Source organism: Falco rusticolus, chromosome 15 (assembly GCF_015220075.1).
Source record: "Falco rusticolus isolate bFalRus1 chromosome 15, bFalRus1.pri, whole genome shotgun sequence".
NCBI lineage: Eukaryota > Metazoa > Chordata > Aves > Falconiformes > Falconidae > Falco > Falco rusticolus.
Window position 1 is genome coordinate 310343 of NC_051201.1, and position 19189 is coordinate 329531.

A 19189-nucleotide genomic window follows, 5' to 3' on the forward strand; every position below is an offset into this window, starting at 1 on the left:
TGGTGAGACCCCCCAGCAGGTCCCTTCAGTGGCTCAGGGCAGGGTCTAGCCCGTGTGCTCCAGGTGGTTTTGGGGTGATGTTATTGCAACACTGGCACTCTGGGGTAGGTACAAAAGTGGGTGCCCGTCTCCTCCCCTCCATACTGCCCCTTGGTTGCACTCCGCTGGAAGCAGACCAGGCTCATTGGAGCAGGCTGCTGTGCTCTGCCCTTGCTGCTGGTCAGTTGTGTCCAGCTGGGCACCGGCCAGCGATTACCACTACAAGTTCCCATAAGGCTGGGCTGGGCCCTTGCCTCTGCTGACAAACAACCCGCTCCCAAGGGTGCGGGGGCTGCCAGGGCATGGGGCTGGAGCCCGCGGAGTGGGAAATGGGCGGGTACTGGTGGGAAGTGGCCGGCTTGGCCACGGTCCCTTGGAGCCGGCGGTGAGCTGGCATGGGACATGCTGCAGCCCTCGGGCAGCCAGGACGGTGCTGCCAAGATCACTAGTGGGGCTGAGCCCCACCGTGCCCCAACTGTGCAGGGTGGCCGGCATGGTGCGTCCTGGCTGCAAGCAGAGCCAGGCACGGCACGGCATGGGATGGGACAGGATGGGATGGGACTCTGCTGCTGGGCCCCAGCTTCACCTGCCAGCACTGAGGTGGCTGCCTGTGCCCTGCGGGGCTGCTGGGTGCCTCCATGGGGACAGCTCTAGGTGGTGGCACAGGGTAGCTTTGCGCGGGGCAGGGGCTGGCTCTGCTTTCTGTGAGCCTCAGCTGGCGTCAGCGCCAGGACACCGGTGTCTGCAGCCAGATCCCTCCCTGCGTATTTGTAGCTGCAAAATCCCAGGAACTCAGCGTGCTGGCTTGCTGTGGGGCCTGGCAGGCTTCTGGGGAGCCTCTGCCAGGCTGGCCATGAGCCAGGTGGGGCTTTTCGTACTCTTCCTGCTGGGAAAAGTGCTGGCTGTGTACCGCAGGGTCAGGAGGTCTTAGAGGGAGGAGGCAATAAAAGGGATGAGGAGGGAGCCCTGAACAGCACCAACCTGCAGAAGGAGGCTGCTGTGAGGAGGGAGCTATGAACATGGGGTGAGCAATGCTGATGTGTCCCTGCACATGCTTGGTGCTGTGTCTGTCCTGCTTTCCTGGCTGAGGGCCTGGCCCTGCTATGCCCTGCTGTGAGCTGTGGCAGGACCCGTGCCGGGCCTGGGAGCGCTCTGGGTCCCAACACTGCAGCCTTGTCCTCCACAGCAGCAGGGTCCAGGTCTGGCCCAGGCAAGTTCTCCAGGCTGTGTCTGGTGGGCAGCCCCAGGGGCAGGTGGGTGGGTGGCCCTCTGCCCTCCCAGGGAGCGAGCCTCCTGGACAGGGCATGAGCCTGGCCAGAGCTTGGTCCTGGTGGAGCCCATGGCTACGGAGCAGGGGTCAGGAGCTCTCTGCTGAGCATGCCCTCTCTTCCCTGCAGACCTGCAGTGCTGCTGATCACTGGCCTGGCCTGGACCATGCTGGAGACTGCAGCTGCCACCGGTACCTTCCAGGGCAAGGGTGGGAGCACTGGGGCTGGGACAAAGCCAGGGCAGGGAGCAGGGCAGGGAAGATGGGAGTCGGGAGGGGTGATGCCCTGAGCTGGGTCCCCCGGGCCAGCTGAGCATCCTCTGCCTGCAGAGTGGAGCTGTGCAAAACCTGCGGACATTGAACATGGCTACGTGGAGCACCTGATCAAGTACCGCTGTGACCCGTACTACCAGCTGCGTGGCTCTGGTGATGGTGAGGCACACGGCATGGGGATAGTACTCGGAGACAGGTCTTGTCCCTGGCTCTGGGCGATGCACGGGGCTGCCCTAATGCCAGATGATGCAGCTGTACAAGTGGCTACCAATGCTCACCCAAGCCCTGGGAGGGTACAGGTACCTCCGTGTCTCCCTCCCCATTGCAAGGCAGGGGTGCTGACTCTGGTTTCCCTCCAAAGGCATGTATAAGTGTGATGAGGATCATGCATGGGTGAGCCCTGAAGCTGGCAAGGAGGTGCCTGTCTGTGAGCCAGGTGAGAGCAGAGCAGTGGGGCTGCGAGTAGCAGGGCAGGTGAGGGGCTGGGAGTGGTCCATCTGGGCATCTGAAGGGCTGCAGGGGGCTACTCGCAACCCCCATCTTCCGTGCTGCTCCCTGGGGCTGCTGCAGGCCAGGACCAGCCTCAGTGGGCTCACCAGAACTCTGCTCTGTCCCTTGCAGTGTGTGGCAAGCCGAAGAACCCCCCCAAGCAGATGCAGCGCATCATTGGGGGCCTGCTAGCTAGGAAGGGCAGCTTCCCTTGGCAGGGCCAGCTGGTGACCCGGCACAACCTCACTGTGGGGGCCACACTCATCAGTGACCAGTGGCTGCTAACCACGGGCAGGAACGTCTACTTGAATCATAGTGAGAACACCAAGCCAGAGGAGATCGCCCCTACGCTGCAGCTCTTCCTGGGCAGCCAGAAGCAGCCCACCTCAGGCATTGAGCACGTGGTGCTGCACCCTGGCTACCCAGAGGCTGTGGATCTAGCCCTGCTGAAGCTCAAGCAGAAGGTGGTCTTCGGAGAGGAGGTGATGCCCATCTGCCTGCCCCAGAAGAATTATGTGCGCCCGGGGCGGGTGGGTTATGTCTCGGGCTGGGGCCGTGGTGCCACCTTTGCCTTTCCTGACATGCTGAAGTACGTGATGCTGCCTGTGGCTGACAGTGAGATGTGCAGGCAGTACTATGGGGCGCGGAATGAGTCCTACTGGGTCCAGCCTATCCTTAGCAATGACACCTTCTGTGTGGGCATGAGCGAGCTGCGGGAGGATACGTGCTACGGGGATGCTGGTGGTGCTTTCGCTGTGCAGGACCCTGATGATGACACCTGGTATGCAGCTGGCATCCTTAGCTACGATAAGACCTGCACGGCCTCCAAGTACGGTGTGTATGTGGACCTGCAGCGTGTCCTGGCCTGGATCAAGGAGACGGTGGCAGCCGGCTGAGGTGGGGCCTTGGGGGAATAAATGTGTCCCACACCCAGCTGCAGGCTCCTACTGTCCATCTGTGCACAGTGCTGCGGGGCATGTGTCAGTGCAGGGAGGCTGTGTCTGTGCATCTGCCCCCCAGGGGGTGCCTGAGGGGTCCCTGTGCCTGTGGGGCTTCCCTGCAGGAGTGGCAGGGGGGCCTGTCTGCTGGGGCTGCCTGGGGCTCGGGGGGGGGTCTGCCCCCTTCTCCCACGATGTATGAGGATGTCTGTGGGGTCCTCCCCCCCAGTGTGTGTGCGTGGGTGGGGGTGGGGGCAGTGGGGGTGTCCGTCCATGGGGTTCTCCCTCCCACTGTGTGGGGGTGTCCATAGCGTTCTCTTTCTCACCCCCTATGTGGTGGTGTCCGTGTGGTTGTCCCCTGTGAGGGTGTGTCTGTGAGGTTCTCCCTCCCACTGTGTGGGGGTGTCCATAGCGTTCTCTTTCTCACCCCCTATGTGGTGGTGTCCGTGTGGTTGTCCCCTGTGAGGGTGTGTCTGTGAGGTTCTCCCTCCCACTGTGTGGGGGTGTCCGTGGAGCTCTCCCCCACCAGGTGTCTGTGGGGTTCGCACCCCCTGCGTGAGAATGTCAGTGCCCCCCCCGTGGGGGGGTGTGTGGCGTGTCTGTGTGCGGGTGTGTGGGTTTGTCTGTGTGTGTGAGGGGGTTATCCCCCGCCGTGTGGCAGTGTCGGTGGGGTTCTCCCCCTGTGAAGGGGGGGGGGGCGGTCCCTCCTGCCGGCTTCGCTCCGCTGCGGACTCCCCGGCCAGAAGTCTTCCCGCTACCACGTGACCCCAGGCCGGTTTCCCCGCACCGGAAGTCCGCCAACGGACCGGTAGCACTCCTTGTCTGGCGGTGGTTGGCCTCGGATGGTCGCCACCCCTATAGGCTCCGGCCGCTACGTCTATGGTGCGCGTGGCTAGAGCGGCCCCTCTCGCGGAGCACTGTGGGGCGGCCATGGCGGCACTCGGCGAGCTGGTTTGTGGTCGCTGAGGCAACGGCAAGCCGGTGCGGGGTCTGTGGGAGCGGGGCGGGGGCCGGGCCCGGGTCAGTGCTCCGGTGCCTGCCCTCCCGCTGACGCCCGGCCCTGCGCGGGACGGGGACCGGGAGCGGTCGGTGGCGATGGCCGAGGCGAGCGAGGAGTCGCTGCACCGGCTGGCGGGGACGAACCCGGAGGCCGAGGCCGGCGGGCTGGTCCTGCGGAGGCGGAGCGCCGCCACCGAGCAGCACGTCTTCAAGGCGCCGGCGCCACGGGCCTCGCTGCTGGGCCTGGACGTGCTGGCGGCCCAGAAACGGCGGGAGCGTGAGGAGGAGGCGGCCGGTGGGAAGCGGTCCAGGGTCTCCTCCTACAGGGACTGGGAAGAGGGCCGTGACGAGGCGGGCAGTGCCGAGGAAGATGATGATGAGGAGACCGATCGGAGCAGCCGGAGCACCCGCAAGGACAGGTGGGATCAGAGGGGGGATCCGGGTGCTGACGGTGGCACCGGGCGCTTTACAGCCGCTGGATCCCCACCGGGGCAACCAGCGTGACCGTGGGGTGTGAACAGTGTTGGCATGTGTGGGCGCTGCTCCCTGGAACAGCTGTGGCCAGAACCTCCTACAGCTGTGGCTGGGAGGTCTGGCGATCTCCTCTGGGGAGGACGGGGGGGGCACCTCTGTAGGTCCAGGCTTTTCTGAGGGAAAAGCTCTTCTGCTGTTGCCCTCCCTGGGGCGTTATAGGCAGGAGTGCTTTTAGGTGTTGTTAGGACCGCAAACACCACCCATCCTAGTCCTGAGGCTGCTTCCTGATGCCTGGGGCAGTGGCCTGCTCAGAAGCGCAGGTGTCCAAGAGCATGGGCGGACTTGGTGGGCTGTTAGCGAAGGATGGAGAGAGTACTTTTAACCATAAGCTTCTGCTATAGCAGAGGTTAGAGCTAGAGTTATATGAGACAAGTCAAAGGCCAGCTATTCGTCAGCACTGCTGAGCTTTTTTTCCCTTTGTTTTGCTTTTCCAGGCATTACCGTTCTGTCCATGTGGAAACACCTTCCTATACAGGGGGTGTCAGCGAGGAGTTTTGGGAACGCAGCCGGCAGCGGGAAAGGGAGCGTCGGGAACACGGTGTCTTTGCCTCCTCCAAGGAGGAGAAGGAACGAAAGAAGGAACGCAGTAGGGATCGGGACCACGATCGTAAACGGGAACGCGGTAACTGCTCAGAGACCCTTGTGACCCTTCCTGCTTAGGGTTTGGCCTTGTCCCTCATCCTGTTTGTGGTCCTTCGCTAATGTTCGTGGTGTTTTCTGCAAAAGAGTTGGGAAGCCTATTTGTGTATGGGGCACCTGATCTTACTTTCTTTTTGCAGAGGAGTGGGACAGAAGTCGTCACAGCAGCAGATCAGAGAGAGATAGCTCATCAGAGCGGAGCAGCAGGAGGAGTGAACCAGAGAGTCCCAGACATCGGCCCAAAGGTAGGAGTGGGACCCAACAGAGTTCTCATGTGCAACCTAACAGGAAGGGGCTTGTTCTTGTTTCTTGCTGTTTCTGTCAGGCCAAGTGTGGGTAGAAAAGCCTGTATCTTTCGACATTTGTGGTTAGGGCAAACATCAAAGTCCTAGCTTGAGCTGAGTCTGGGAGCAATCTGCCAGCTGTGCATATGTGAAAATCTGGATGATCTCTGTGCAATGGGGTCTGTTCTGGACCTATGCAATAGAAATGTGGTCCTTTGGCAGTTTTACTAGGAATCGTCGGGTCAGCCCCTAAAGTAAAGGTAGATGGGTACCCTCTGTGCTCCTTGCTAGAAGGTGTAAGGTGGCTCCAGGTGCCTAAGGTCTTGAATATCCGGTGTCAAACCCCATCTCCTCTGCTAGATGCAGCCACGCCATCTCGCTCCAGCTGGGAGGAAGATGATTCTGGCTACAGCAGTGCACGCCGGTCACAGTGGGAATCTCCCTCACCCACACCTTCCTGTCGAGACTCAGAGCGCAGCCACCGGGCATCATCAATGCGGGACACAGACCGGAGAGACCGGGACAGGTACCAGTGGCCAGGGCTACAGCTCTGAGCTGTTCAGCTGCAGAAAGGGGAGAGGGTATGTAAGACTAGTGCTTGTCTGTGGGCACCAATTCCTCCCTCATGCTGTTTTTTCAGGTCTGTGAGGAGCAGGTACTTGGATAAGACACCATTGCCCACCCCATCGTACAAATACAATGAGTGGGCTGATGACCGGAGACATCTGGGGGCCACGCCACGGCTGTCCAGAGGGAGAGGTGAGGAGCTGGGCAGCAGCGGAATCTCCTTCCTTGCACAGAACAAGGTCGGGCTCTGTAGGATTTTCTCTGGAGCGGCCAGGCTGGCGCCTGGGCTAACCAGCTCACTCCCTCCAGGGCGGCGTGCAGATGGGGAAGAGGGCATTGCCTTTGAGACGGAGGAGGAGCGGCAGCAGTGGGAGGACGACCAGCGGGTGAGAGCCTGAAGGCAGACAAGGAGTGGGGTGGACAGTGGGCTTGGGGCTGCCAGGCTGGCCTGGCTGGAGGACTGCCAGCAGGAGTGGCGGGGTGGGGGGCAGTGGGAGGATGCAGCCTGGCTCAGCCCAGGGAGTGTCTCCGTGGACGTGTGCTGCAGGGGGCTGGCTGCCCTGGCTGGCAGAGCTCAGGGCCATGCCTGTCCCCTTCTAGCAAGCTGACCGGGACTGGTACATGATGGATGAGGGCTACGATGAATTTCACAACCCCTTGGCCTACTCCACTGAGGAGTATGTGAAGAAGCGGGAGCAGCACTTGCATAAGCAGAGGCAGAAGCGTATCTCGGCACAGCGGCGGCAGATTAATGAGGTAGGGGCAAGATGCAAGGTTGGCTTCTCCGAACGTGGGTTTTGCTGCCCCTTGAGAGATCCACTTGCTGGCAGCGAAGGCTGAGTCCGTGCTCTCAGGTGGAGAAGGACAGTGTATCCTGGCTGAGACTGAACAAGGGCTCACGGGGAAACTGGTGTTAAGTTCCCCTGGAAAGTGCGCCCCTGTGGGGCAGAATTTGCGGTGGATTGCAGTATCCAGGGCAGCAGGAACGTAGAGGGCAATGGTCCTGCTATTCTGGGCTGTGGGTTACTAGGGCTGTCTACTGTTGGCCCAGTGGATGCTGGGGGCTGCTGCCCTCTGCAAGCAAGTGGGATTATGTCCAGGCTTCCTGGCATACTCTTGAGTATGGCAGGAGCCTTGTGGAGAATGTCTGTCCTGCATTTCCTTGGAGACTGTCCTGTTAACTGTGTGCTTCATATGGCTGGTCTGTGTTTCCTGTATCCTTCTGCTTTCAGTTACTGATTCTTCCCTAGTGCTTGCTTTCAGGATCCCTAGGTTGGAACCATCAGTTTTATCCTGGTGTCAGTGCAGGGCCCAGACCTGAGCTCAGTGTTCTGGTGTGATCTCTTGGGCTTTCTGTGGGGCTTCTGTGTATTTTCTGATATGTTTTTCCTGCAGGATAATGAGCGCTGGGAGACAAATCGCATGCTGACCAGTGGTGTGGTTCATCGGATTGAAGTGGACGAAGATTTTGAGGAGGATAACTCTGCTAAAGTGCATTTGTTGGTGCACAACCTGGTGCCCCCTTTCCTAGATGGAAGGATTGTCTTCACCAAGCAGGTAGAGACTGCGGCTGAAGGCACTGACGGCAGGGAGCCCCGCAAGTGTGAGCTCTTTGTACTGAAGCAATACCTTTTTCCTCTAGCCAGAGCCAGTCATCCCTGTCAAGGATGCCACCTCAGATTTGGCCATCATTGCTCGGAAAGGCAGCCAACTGGTGCGCAAGCACAGGGAGCAAAAGGAGCGTAAGCGGGTATGCTGTGACCTTTTGGCTTTACCTACCCCACTGTACACACATTATGTAGTGTCTCAGAGCTTTTGTTTGCAGGATACATGCTTGGGCAGCAGTGATAAAGACTTCATATTTTTACAACCGGGGATATCCTAGCAGCCCAGGTCATTGCATTGTCTCATAAGCAGCTGCTGTGATGTGATTTCCTCAAGCACTGCCTGGGACGTGTGTCACTGTGCACTTATGCAGAGGAGTCTGATCGAAAGAACATTCAGATCAAGGGAGAAGAGAGCAGGTGGAAGAATGCGAGATAGCCTAGGGACAGTCAGCAGTCAGTATGGTGCCGGGATATATCTTGTCATGTCTCAGCAGAGAATTTGGAGGAGGAATATGCAGTAAGGTAACATATTAGGTTTTGGGGGTGTTTTCTAGGGTCTTTCTTTAAAGCTTGTGTGATAGATGTGGGGAAAGCACAAATGTGTTCTTTGTAAATTGAAAGTGAGCTGAATCTGTGCTACTCTGAGTGGAATGGAGGTGGAAGCTAAACTGATACTGGAGGCGAGAGCAAACCGGAATGTGGGAGAGAGACCTGTGAGCACCTGTCAAGAGCTGGAAGATTATCTGTGGTTGAGAGTTATGTAGACTTAAGTTCAAATTTAATGGAAGGGTCAGCAACTGGAACCGTTTTCTTAGGAGGTGGTTGATCAGGATGAGGAAGAGGAGAACTTGATATAGGAATGGGGTGTGCGTTGTGCATTGTGCATTGAGGAATTGTGGGACTAATATGCTTTCCTAGTCTTTATGAGTATGATTGCAGAAGAATGATTTGTCAGTGCTTGCTGTGGCAAAGTTACGCTGCTCTCTGTCCTCCCAGGCTCAGCATAAGCATTGGGAGCTGGCAGGCACAAAACTGGGAGACATTATGGGGATCAAGAAAGAAGAGGAGAAAGATGAGATGGTGACAGAGGATGGCAAAGTCGATTACAGGTAGGAGCTTGCTTTGAATTATTCCTGCTCAGCTGGTGACGGGGGCTGTAGGCATAGCAAAGTGTGTGGAGCGGCAGTTTCAGGACTTCTGGTGTTTACTTAGGACTGAGCAGAAGTTTGCTGAACACATGAAAGAAAAAAGTGAAGCCAGCAGCGAGTTTGCCAAGAAGAAATCAATCCTGGAGCAGAGACAGTATCTGCCCATCTTTGCTGTGCAGCAGGAGTTGCTTTCCATCCTCAGGTATGGCAGCTAGGTAGCCGGTCACAGAGCATGCCCAGGGCACTGGCCTACAGCCTACACCTCAGGAACCCGAGTGAGAAGTTCTCCTGGATACCTGGCCTGTTTGGAATCTGTACCCTCAGGAAACAAAACCCATTGCTTTGTGTGGTTTGTGGCAGATCTCTTGCCTGAGTAGGGTGATGCTTGGGAGGCCAGCAGGGCTGTGAATGCAAAAGCCCTTTTTTGTGGTGCATGAAGAAATACTTTTTCCCTTTCTTCAGAGACAACAGCATTGTGATTGTGGTGGGGGAGACAGGGAGTGGGAAGACAACTCAGCTGACACAGTACCTCCATGAGGATGGCTATACAGACTATGGCATGATTGGCTGCACCCAGCCCCGCAGAGTGGCGGCCATGTCGGTTGCCAAGCGGGTCAGTGAAGAGATGGGGGTGCATCTGGGAGAGGAGGTGAGTCTGGCAGTGGGTGCAGCCTGATGATAGTGAGTGCATGGGGCTGTTGAAAGACTTGGTGTTCCCTCTGCCCTCCCAGGTGGGCTATGCCATCCGCTTTGAGGACTGCACATCCGAGAACACAGTGATCAAGTACATGACCGATGGGATCCTTCTTCGTGAGTCGCTGCGAGAGGCTGACCTGGACAACTACAGTGCTATCATCATGGATGAGGCGCATGAGCGCTCACTCAATACTGACGTGCTCTTTGGCCTGCTTCGGGAGGTATGTGTGGCCTGGACTAGAGGACAGCAGTGTAGGCCACATGAACTGGTCTTAAAGCAGAGTGTTGGCAGGAACAGCCCTTCTCTTCAAGGTCTGGGAGAGGGAGGCAGAGCTGCCACATTTCTGTCTGCACTTGCTGATCCAACATCCTGGTCCCTGGTTCTGGAGGGTTAAATCTCTCCTAGTGCCTAAGTGCTGCCAGAGGATTCCTGGCTCACAGTCAGAAACAGAGATCTTTGCTGGCTTAAGGCTTCCTGGACGCATGTTTTAACTGCACAGATCATACAGAATCTGTGTTCCCTGGCATTAGTGGCCAGTGCCTCCAGGGTACAGCAGAAACTCTGTCCTGTGCTGTTGCCCCAGTAATAATGGAAGCAGTCTGCAGCCATGCACAAATGCCCCTTATTGTTTCTTTCATCTGCTTTGTAGGTGGTGGCCCGACGCTCAGATCTGAAGCTTGTTGTTACTTCAGCCACCATGGATGCAGATAAGTTTGCCTCCTTCTTTGGGAACGTTCCCATTTTCCACATTCCTGGGCGCACTTTCCCTGTTGATATTCTTTTCAGCAAGGTACGGTTGCTGACATTCTTGCAAACAAGAAATGCTGCACAGGAAAGTTCTGTTGTGACAGGAGGGGGCTGTGACTTGGGTGTGCTGTACCCTGTGGTAGACAGAAAGGGTAGAGGAGGAGTAGCCATGCTATGATACAGTCTTGCATGCAGGATGGGGCAGGTGAGATTATTGGCATCTGTAATCTGGGCCGTGCCTTTCAGACCCCACAGGAGGATTATGTGGAGGCTGCAGTGAAACAAGCCCTGCAGGTCCATTTGTCTGGTGCTCCTGGAGACATCCTTGTCTTCATGCCTGGCCAAGAGGACATAGAGGTGAGCTGGAAGGGCAGGCACCATCCTACCCGCCTTGTTATTTTAATCTTACATTTACACCCCTCCTTGTATCTAGGTGACCTCGGAGCAAATTGTGGAGCACCTTGAGGAGCTGGAGAAGGCACCTGCTCTTGCTGTACTGCCTATCTATTCTCAGCTACCGTCAGACTTGCAGGCCAAGATCTTCCAGAAGGTGCTGATGTGTGCTCTGTGATAGGAGTGGGAATAGGGAAAACTAGTGCAGGGAAAACTGCTGAGTATGGGTGAGAGGTGCAGGCATGCCTTTTTGTATTTCATGTGGAGAGTGAGAGAAAGCTTGTGCCCCCCTCAACTTCCCAGGAGTCATTCCTGTCCTTCTGAGTTCTGTGTTGCTGCTCTGCACTCTTTCTCAGCAGTGCAGAGGCCCCTGCCCAGGGATTTGACTGATGTGCAGTATGCTTGCAGGCTCCGGATGGAGTCAGGAAGTGCATTGTTGCCACTAACATTGCAGAAACCTCACTGACAGTGGATGGCATCATGTTTGTGATTGACTCTGGCTACTGCAAGTTGAAGGTAAGCCAAGATTTCCTATACTGTTTATGTCTGTGATTTCTTGGCTTGGGTTGAGGGAGTTCTGTGATAGTGACCTAGCTTTCCCCTTACTTTAGTCTATTCTTGTGCCCTGCAGGTTTTCAACCCCCGTATAGGCATGGATGCACTGCAGATCTACCCCATCAGTCAAGCCAATGCCAATCAGAGGGCAGGCCGAGCTGGCCGAACAGGCCCAGGCCACTGCTTCAGGTAGGCATGCCACTGGTGTTGCTGTTCCTGTCCCTGTCTTTTCTGCAGCTTGGCATCAGCCTATATATTTATTTTTCTCACTGGAGTTGTTTGTTATCTTGAACTTCTGGCACAACGAGGGCAGTAGGCAGGCCTTGAGGCCTTTTGGACCCAGTGCTTTTGCAGAGGAAAGGATGTGCTCCTGCTTTTTCCCTTGCCCACCTTGCCTCGCAGCTGTTGTGCTGTCAGGATAATGGCCAAGCTGAAGGCAGCTTTCTCAGGGCTTTGCTTGGAGACTGGTTTGCGCCCAGGGAAGGACTGTGCTTGGGAGGGGTGGACACTGTACTGCAGCCCAGGCACCCTTACGTGCTGGGGAGGCCGTGCTTTGGCCTGGGTAGGGGTTCCTCCCTGGGGTCCTGCTGGCTGGCCTGGCTGAGTGCAAAGCTGCTGTGCTGTGCTGTGCCATGCCTGACACGGGGTGGGCAACGGCTGGTGAGTCAGTAAGGAGCAGTGACCTGAACTGGGAAATAGTGCTCTTGGCATCTGTTCCCCAGGCTCTACACCCAGAGTGCCTACAAGAATGAGCTGCTGACAACCACGGTGCCCGAGATCCAGCGCACCAACCTTGCCAATGTAGTGCTTTTGCTCAAGTCCCTGGGCGTGCAGGACCTCCTGCAGTTCCACTTCATGGATCCACCCCCTGAGGACAACATGCTGAACTCCATGTACCAGCTGTGGATTCTGGGGGCCCTGGATAACACAGGTATTGGCTGCTGGGGCAAGCTGTCAGCCCCTGGGACTGGGACCTGCCCAGCTGCTGAGCCCTGGTTGTTCCTGCAGGTGGTCTGACCTCAACAGGACGTCTCATGGTGGAGTTCCCACTGGATCCTGCACTCTCCAAAATGCTCATTGTCTCCTGTGACATGGGTTGCAGCTCTGAGATCTTGCTCATTGTCTCCATGTTGTCTGTGCCTGCCATCTTTTATCGGCCTAAGGTACCTATTTGCTCTTCCAGCAGTTCGGGGCTTTCCCCTGCCCTTTGATTAACCTGTGTTCTTTGTTCACCCTTCAGGGCCGAGAGGAGGAGAGTGACCAAGTGAGGGAGAAATTTGCTGTTCCAGAGAGTGATCACTTGACTTACTTGAACGTCTACCTGCAGTGGAAGAACAACAGCTATTCTACACTGTGGTGCAACCAGCACTTCATCCATGCCAAGGCCATGCGGAAGGTGAGGCTGTGGCAACAAGGCTGGGGGAGGGAGCCTTATGTAGGAGAGGTATCTGACTGCCACACACCTTTGCAGGTGCGAGAGGTGCGTGCCCAGCTCAAGGACATTATGGTTCAGCAGCGGATGAGCCTAGCATCCTGTGGTACCGACTGGGATGTTGTCAGGAAGTGCATCTGTGCTGCATATTTCCATCAAGCTGCAAAGCTGAAGGTAAGAGATGTCTGTGCTAGTCTAGGGGCTGTGAAGCCCTGTCTGGGAACAGGTGGGCTAACTACACCTCTCTCCGCAGGGCATTGGGGAGTATGTGAACATCCGCACAGGCATGCCCTGCCACCTGCACCCCACGAGCTCTCTGTTTGGCATGGGCTATACACCAGACTACATTGTCTATCATGAGCTGGTCATGACAACCAAGGTGAGCTTGAGCTGAGGACTGGTGATGAGGGCGACGAGTGCTCTGAGGCACATGGAGTGGGCTTTACTGTGATACTAGGATCTATCAGAAGGGCAATTCTCATCTATGCCAACTAGGCATGTCTATGTCATTTGCAGAGTCCTGCTTGTCCCTTTCTCAATATTTTTTCCTGGCTTATGTGGGACAGGTCTGAACCTCTTTGTGGTCTCACCACATCCAGCCCATAGAAGCTTCTGAGACCAGGAAGAATGGTCTGGATGGAGTCTAGTCCCAGTGTGAGAAGTGCCATCAGCCAGTGGGGGAGAGGGGGAGCTGCCATGGCTCTGGAAATGGTCCCCAACCCTTGAGAGTGCCATCCTGCTACCCTGGTCTTTCCTTCTGTCCCTGCAGGAATACATGCAGTGTGTCACTGCTGTGGATGGAGAGTGGCTGGCAGAGCTGGGCCCCATGTTCTACAGTATCAAACATGCTGGCAAATCACGCCAGGTGAGTCTCCTGTCCAGAAAGAGCTGATGGACAGGCCCACTGCCTGCCTGTTCTGATGTGGGGTATGTGTGTTTTGACACGGAGGGAGCAGGCCCCTGGGCCTGCAGAGAGGGCTGCTGGCCAGCCTTCTGCCTGTTCCTGACCTGCTGCTGCCTTGCTCCAGGAGAACCGCCGCCGTGCCAAGGAGGAAGTGTCTGCTATGGAGGAAGAGATGGCTTTGGCTGAGGAGCAGCTGCGGGCCCGCCGGGAGGAACAGGAACGCCGTAACCCGCTGGGCAGTTCAAGGTAGGTGCTGGCCCTGCCTGGCCCTGGGTTGCCTGCATAAGAGCAGTAGGCAACTGTGTAGAGGATCCCAACTTCCCCGTGGGTGTTCTAATGCAGGGAAGGCGGTATATTCCACTAATCACCCTTGTACTCTTCTAGCAGATCTACTAAAATCTACACCCCTGGGCGGAAGGAGCAAGGGGAGCCCCTGACACCACGACGCACCCCAGCCCGCTTTGGCCTCTAAGAAGGCAGTGCCTGTTGCTTTGAGGCTTAAAGACTTCCAGGAGCAGATGAGTCTAGGAGAGCGCCCAGCTCCTCTGATTACTGTACTCTGAGGCGTGCTACAGCTTGCGGCCCAGGAAGGCTTTGGTGCTTGGCACTAATTTTGTTACGGAACAGAAAGAATTTTATTTGTTTAAAAGTTTTCAGTCTAATCTTTGCTTTGTTTTGTGCTGCTGCTTGTCCTGGGGTTGAGTGTTGGGTGGAGGCAGCCCTGCACAATTCTGCAGGGCTGGTTTCATCAACTTGTTGCCCTGTGGAGCCTGGGACAAGGCACAGAATTACGCTGACTTAGAGGGCAAAGGCAACCTGTCTGTGGCCCGTACTACTGCAAAGGCAGCTCTCCCACAGCCCGTGCCCTAGGCAGGCAGCTGGTGCCCAGCTGTCCCTGAACACATTAGCCCATAGGCACGGCCCTGTTTCAGGCCAGGCGGCGTCAGGAATTCCACCCACCTTCAGCTGCTCACATTTGTGGTGCTGCTCATGTGTTCTGACCATGAGGTATGTGTTTTTCTCCTGCATCCTGCCCAGTGTGTCTGGAAGATGCCTGGAGGATAGGCAGGGGAGATGGGGTAGTGACAGTGATGCAGAGACTATCCTCATCTGCTGGCCTTGCAGGAGCTTGGGTAGTCCAGCAGTTGTCCAGCTGTCCCATACACCCCTGCCAACAGCAGTAACTGCTGCGTGTGGAGAGCTCAGCCCCACTCCCTGTGTTCGCCACTTACTCCTTTTCACCTGTCAGCTCTGTCATCTGCTTGATTTGCCGCTGGATCTTGTGCCCTAGTTTCTCATTTGACTGCCTGAAAATAAGGTGTGAGTTGGTGTGAGAAGGCAGCCACCTGCCCCTCTTCTCCAGTAAGGCTTCTCACTCGCATCTGCTCCTTCGCACCCTGGAAGATGTTGGCCGGCACCAGCTCCCTCTCATCACACAGCCTGCTACTGTTGGAGCATGCCAGAGCGTGGGAAGAGCGCAGGGTTTCTACCTGGAAAGAACAAGCCCCCATGCCGTGTGGGAGCCAGCTCTTTCCAGCCTCTGTGAGCCCAGGACTGAAGGCAGTTAGAGGAACCAGGCTCTGCTGGGGCAGCAGCCTTTGGGGCTGAGCAGAGAGCCTGGAGATGTCAGTGCCTTGGGAGAGCTGCTCTGGAGAACCGTTGCCTCAGCACCACGGGCTGTCATAACATAGTAGTTCCAGGCTGAAGGGCATTTTTCTAGTGACTGAGCAAAGAAGGCTAGTTTAAGGAGAACAAGACGTTCATCCCTGCTGCCAGTAGGCCCACAGTCTCCTCCCTCGGTGGCCTGGGATCTGCAGTATGCTGTCCCCTGCCCTGTCCTCTCCACCTCTCCTCCTGCCTGTCTGTCGTTCGCTGGTGCGAGGGGCCCAGCCTGCGCCTGCTGCCCTTGGGCTGTGGAGCTGCCTGTTTCTACCCTGCACCTGCTCTGTTGCCTTGCTGAGCTCTTCCTTGAGGAAAGCCAGCTCAACCTTGCAAACAACCAGCTCCTCTCGCGTAGCCAGAGCGTGCTCGCTGTCCTGGTGTAGCTGCTTCCACGGCTGGGCTTGGCTGCTCAGCTCCCGCAGCTTTTCCTGGAGGGAGCGGGCCTGTTGGTGGCATAGAGAGGCAGTGAGAGAGGTGCAGGCTGAGCACAGGCTCCTGGGGCCCTGTGGGAAGGCTTGGGACATGCTTACCCTCCTGGCCTGCTCTGCGCCTGGGACCCCAGCGGCTTCCTCAGCTGCCAGTGGAGCTGCTGCCTGTCGTCCTCACAGGCTGCAATCCTCTCGTCCTGCCTGGCTTTCTCTTGCTGGGCTTGGGCCAGCTCTGCCTTCAGGGTGGCCATGTCCTGCACCTGCACGGGACAGGGAGGGTGGCTGGCCAAGCTGTGGGCAGGCTGGGGCTCTCCCCAGCAGCTAGTGCTGCCCAGGAGGACAGGGCTCTGGCGCCGAGGGCTGCACGGTGGCTGGCTGCATCTTGGGGCTCTCCTGTCCCTGCTCTTACCTGTCGCAGCAGCTCTGCCATGTGCTTTCTGTTGGAGGCCACTTCTTGGTGCAGGTGTTGGATGGTATCCCTGGCACTGCTGAGCTGCTGCAGACTTCGCTGCTTCTGGGCCTGGGTGGCTTCCAGCTCCTCCTGCAGCCAAGCCAGGCTGTGCTGCAGGCCCTGGCACTGCTCCTCCTGTGCACCCAGCTGCAGAGAAGCCAGTGTGTTAGTGGGTGCTGTTGCTGTGCTAGTGCCACAGCGAGGCCTGTGCCCTCTCTCCTGCTGCCAATCCCAGCTTACTGCCCTGTCCTGCAGCGCTGGCTTTGCTGCAGGGCTTTCTTCATTCTCTTGAGGGTGCTGGTCCACTCCTTTGCCTGCTGCAGCTCTTGCTAGAGCTTTTCTTTCCCATCCTGCTGATGGCACAGCTTCCCTTGCAGCTCCCATGGCATGCAGTACCCACGGGGCAGGGGAGACTGGGGCTGGGCCGATGGTGGGACCCCACAGCAGATCTTGCCTGCTACCTGCCTGCTCCCTCAGGACTTGGAACTGTTCCTGGCTCCTCTGCAGCCTCTCTTCAGCATGGGCTACAGCATGCATGTGCTGCAGTGACTGCTTGACAGTCACCTGCCGTTTCCACTGCCACTGGCTCAGCTTTGCCTGCAGCTGCACTGCCACCTCGCTGGGGACAAGGGCACAGTCAGAGCTGTGGCAGCCCCAGGCTGCCCTCCCTTGATGGAGTAGGCGCAGGCAGAACCCTGGTAGGGCCCTGGCTGGGCCGGGGACAGCCAGCCTCAAGGCCTGCCTACCTGCTCTGTGCCTGCTCACTTCTGCAGCACTTGCAGCTTGGCCTCCACCTCGCAACTGGCCTTGCACTGCGCATCCTTCTCCAAGTGCAGGCATGGCTGCTCCTCTGTGTGCTGCAGGATGCTCGGGGCTGGCAGGTGCGCCTGTGCCTGGGCTGCTTGAGAGGGCGGGGGCAGGCTGGCATTGCCTCTCCCCATGCTGTCCCAGGGCTTCTGTGGGAAGCGGAGCAGTGCTCAGCCTTGCGGCATGGCTTTGGGCCGTCTGTTCTTGTAGCTCCTATGCCCCCCTTGGCTGCTTCCCTGCAGGCTTGGGGAGCTGCCTCTCCACCTTCCCAGACGTGCACGGGGAAGCACTGTCTGCCCTGTAACTCTGCCACTAGTGATGCCCCAAAAGTGCAGGGTGCCTGCAGGGTCTTGCATTTCCCCACTGTTGCACCTTATGGATGCCAGATGTCACCTTGCTGTTGCCCTCTGCCACTGCAGCAAGCCACGGGCTCCAGCTACCACTGGGCCTGGGCTCCCTGCTGGAGCCACCAAGAATGTGGATCCCCAGGGTGCTGGCTGCAGGCTCCAGCCCTCACATGTCCCAGCCCTGGGGCCCTGGATGCCCCCCTCCTTGCTCACCCCACCTTCCTCAGCATTGCTTTGCCCAGCCCCTCTCCAGCCGTGTGTCCTGTGCCTGGTACTGGTGCTCCTCAGCTGCACACTTCTGCCTGCAGTGCATCACCTCTGCGTCTGCCATCACCCGTGTGAGCAGCATGGCTGCTGGCTCCTGCCTGGCCGCATGCACCTGCGCTGTGGCTGCTCAGCTGCCGGCACCGACCTGCTCAAGCAGCTCTGTGTGCTCCTTCAGTCTGCCGTAGCTGGTGTCAGAATGGCTGTAGGTGGCCATGCAGGAGGTGACCTCTGTCTGCACCGCCTCATCCTTCTGCTCCTGTGGAGAGGTGCATCACTGGCCTGTGGTACCCAGCAGGGTGCGGGACCCCCTGTATCACCCTGTGCCGCCGCTGTGGAGAGGCCACAGATGAAGAAGCAGCTAGTGTGGGACAGTCTGCGGGCAATGGGCTGTTGAGAAGGGCCTGTGGCAGAGGAATGTGGCCTGCACCAGGTGGGAGGCAGGATGGCTGCTGGCTCCTGGCCTTCTCATCCCTGTGCGGCCCCTGCAGTGCCCTCCCTGTTGTGGCAGTGTCTGCTGGACACCCAGCAGCCCTGGAAAGGCATCCCTGCGGTCCCTGGCTTGTGACAGGGCATGGGCAACGTGGGGAGAGTGGTGAGCTGAGCTCCCCGGCAGGACTGCGGGCTGCAGCAGTACCACCAGTGCAGGGATGTGCCCAGGGTGTCAGTAGGGCCACTGGGGGCTGCAGTCTTCCAGCTCTGCTCAGCTGGGTGGACCGGGCCATGCCAACTGTGCCAGCCCTTTGCCTGGGCTGGCTGGGCTGTTCCGTACACAGTGCAGTGCTAAATCCTTGTCCCACCGTGGCTGGCAGGACATCCCCTGCCCTCTCATGGTGGGGCTGGTCACCAGCTGTTTGCACAGGCAGGGCACTTGGGCAGGCATGGTGCCTAGCCCCTGATGGGATGGTTTTAGGGGGTGCATGGCCTCATGAAGCCTGGCCTGTGGCCATTGTGCCTGGCAGTGGTACCTTGCTCATCACCATTTGGTATTGCTGCATCAGAAAGACCAATACTTGGTGCTTCTGCTCCACTGCGTGCTCCTGCTGCTCCAGCTGGACCAGCTGCTTGTTGTTTGTGCCTGCGGAAGTCCAAGTCCAGTTGCAGCTCCTGTATCGAGCCCAGCGCCTGTGCTAACTCCAGCTTCTGTTGCTGAGTGTCCTGGCATGCTTGGGGCTCCCCTTGCTGTGGCTCCAGCACTGATGCTTGCTTCTGGCCCTATAACATAGCATGAGCAGCATCTGTCTGGCTCATTGCTGCGGCCAGCCCATCTCACAGCTCCTGCCAGGCACTGGAGATGGATGACAGTGCTGGCAGTCCAGGTTTTGGTCAGAGAGCAGCAATGCAGTATGCTGATGACCAGTGGGTGCAGACCTCTTGCCCTCCAGGCAGCACCACCTTGTGTGTGTGTACTGACAGTCTCCTTGGGCTCACAAACAGCCAAGCCCCCAATTCTGCTGACACTTGGCACTACAGTGATGCCAGCGTGAGCTGTGGCTGCTGCGGGAAATATTGGCAGTAGGACCAGTACAGCTGCAGCAGGACTGGATGCCCCTGAGCCCTTGTGCTCTCCCTAGCCCTGGGGAACGAGCTGTCTGGTGGCACTGGTGAGGGCTGGCCAGGGCCTTCTATACCACCCAGCCATCAGCCTGTGACTACACCACCAGTGCCTGGGGTGGGAGTGGGGTCGGCACTGCTCACCTGAGGCTGCCAGGCCTTTG

General features: G+C 57.9%; 2 protein-coding genes across 4 annotated transcripts; both read left to right on the top strand.

Annotated features, from left to right (window-relative positions):
- The first annotated feature begins 938 nt into the window (after positions 1 to 938).
- LOC119158011 (haptoglobin-like) lies at positions 939 to 3001 on the top strand. Of its 2 annotated transcripts, none has more exons than XM_037409480.1 (5): positions 939 to 1063; positions 1437 to 1498; positions 1637 to 1738; positions 1941 to 2015; positions 2201 to 3001. In XM_037409480.1, exons 1-5 carry the CDS (start codon positions 1053 to 1055, stop codon positions 2962 to 2964), a joined length of 1014 nt encoding a protein of 337 aa, XP_037265377.1. In that variant the 5' UTR covers positions 939 to 1052; the 3' UTR covers positions 2965 to 3001. The 2 variants fall into 2 exon arrangements, with proteins under 2 accessions (XP_037265377.1, XP_037265376.1); XM_037409479.1 differs by lacking the exon at positions 939 to 1063 and adding an exon at positions 1071 to 1249.
- Positions 3002 to 3837: 836 nt separating this feature from the next.
- DHX38 (DEAH-box helicase 38) lies at positions 3838 to 14164 on the top strand. 2 transcript variants are annotated; one of them, XM_037409343.1, is made up of 26 exons: positions 3838 to 4424; positions 4974 to 5161; positions 5319 to 5423; positions 5823 to 5988; positions 6103 to 6221; positions 6339 to 6415; positions 6630 to 6785; positions 7425 to 7586; positions 7672 to 7779; positions 8633 to 8745; positions 8849 to 8986; positions 9247 to 9433; positions 9516 to 9701; positions 10131 to 10271; positions 10475 to 10585; positions 10662 to 10778; positions 11030 to 11137; positions 11253 to 11365; positions 11899 to 12107; positions 12185 to 12339; positions 12417 to 12572; positions 12648 to 12782; positions 12862 to 12987; positions 13378 to 13473; positions 13637 to 13758; positions 13900 to 14164. In XM_037409343.1, the coding sequence occupies exons 1-26, from the start codon at positions 4102 to 4104 to the stop codon at positions 13982 to 13984; spliced, it is 3702 nt and encodes a 1233-aa protein (XP_037265240.1). In that variant the 5' UTR covers positions 3838 to 4101; the 3' UTR covers positions 13985 to 14164. The 2 variants fall into 2 exon arrangements, with proteins under 2 accessions (XP_037265240.1, XP_037265239.1); XM_037409342.1 differs by having other exon boundaries at positions 3865 to 4424; positions 13897 to 14164.
- The last annotated feature ends 5025 nt before the right edge of the window (positions 14165 to 19189 follow it).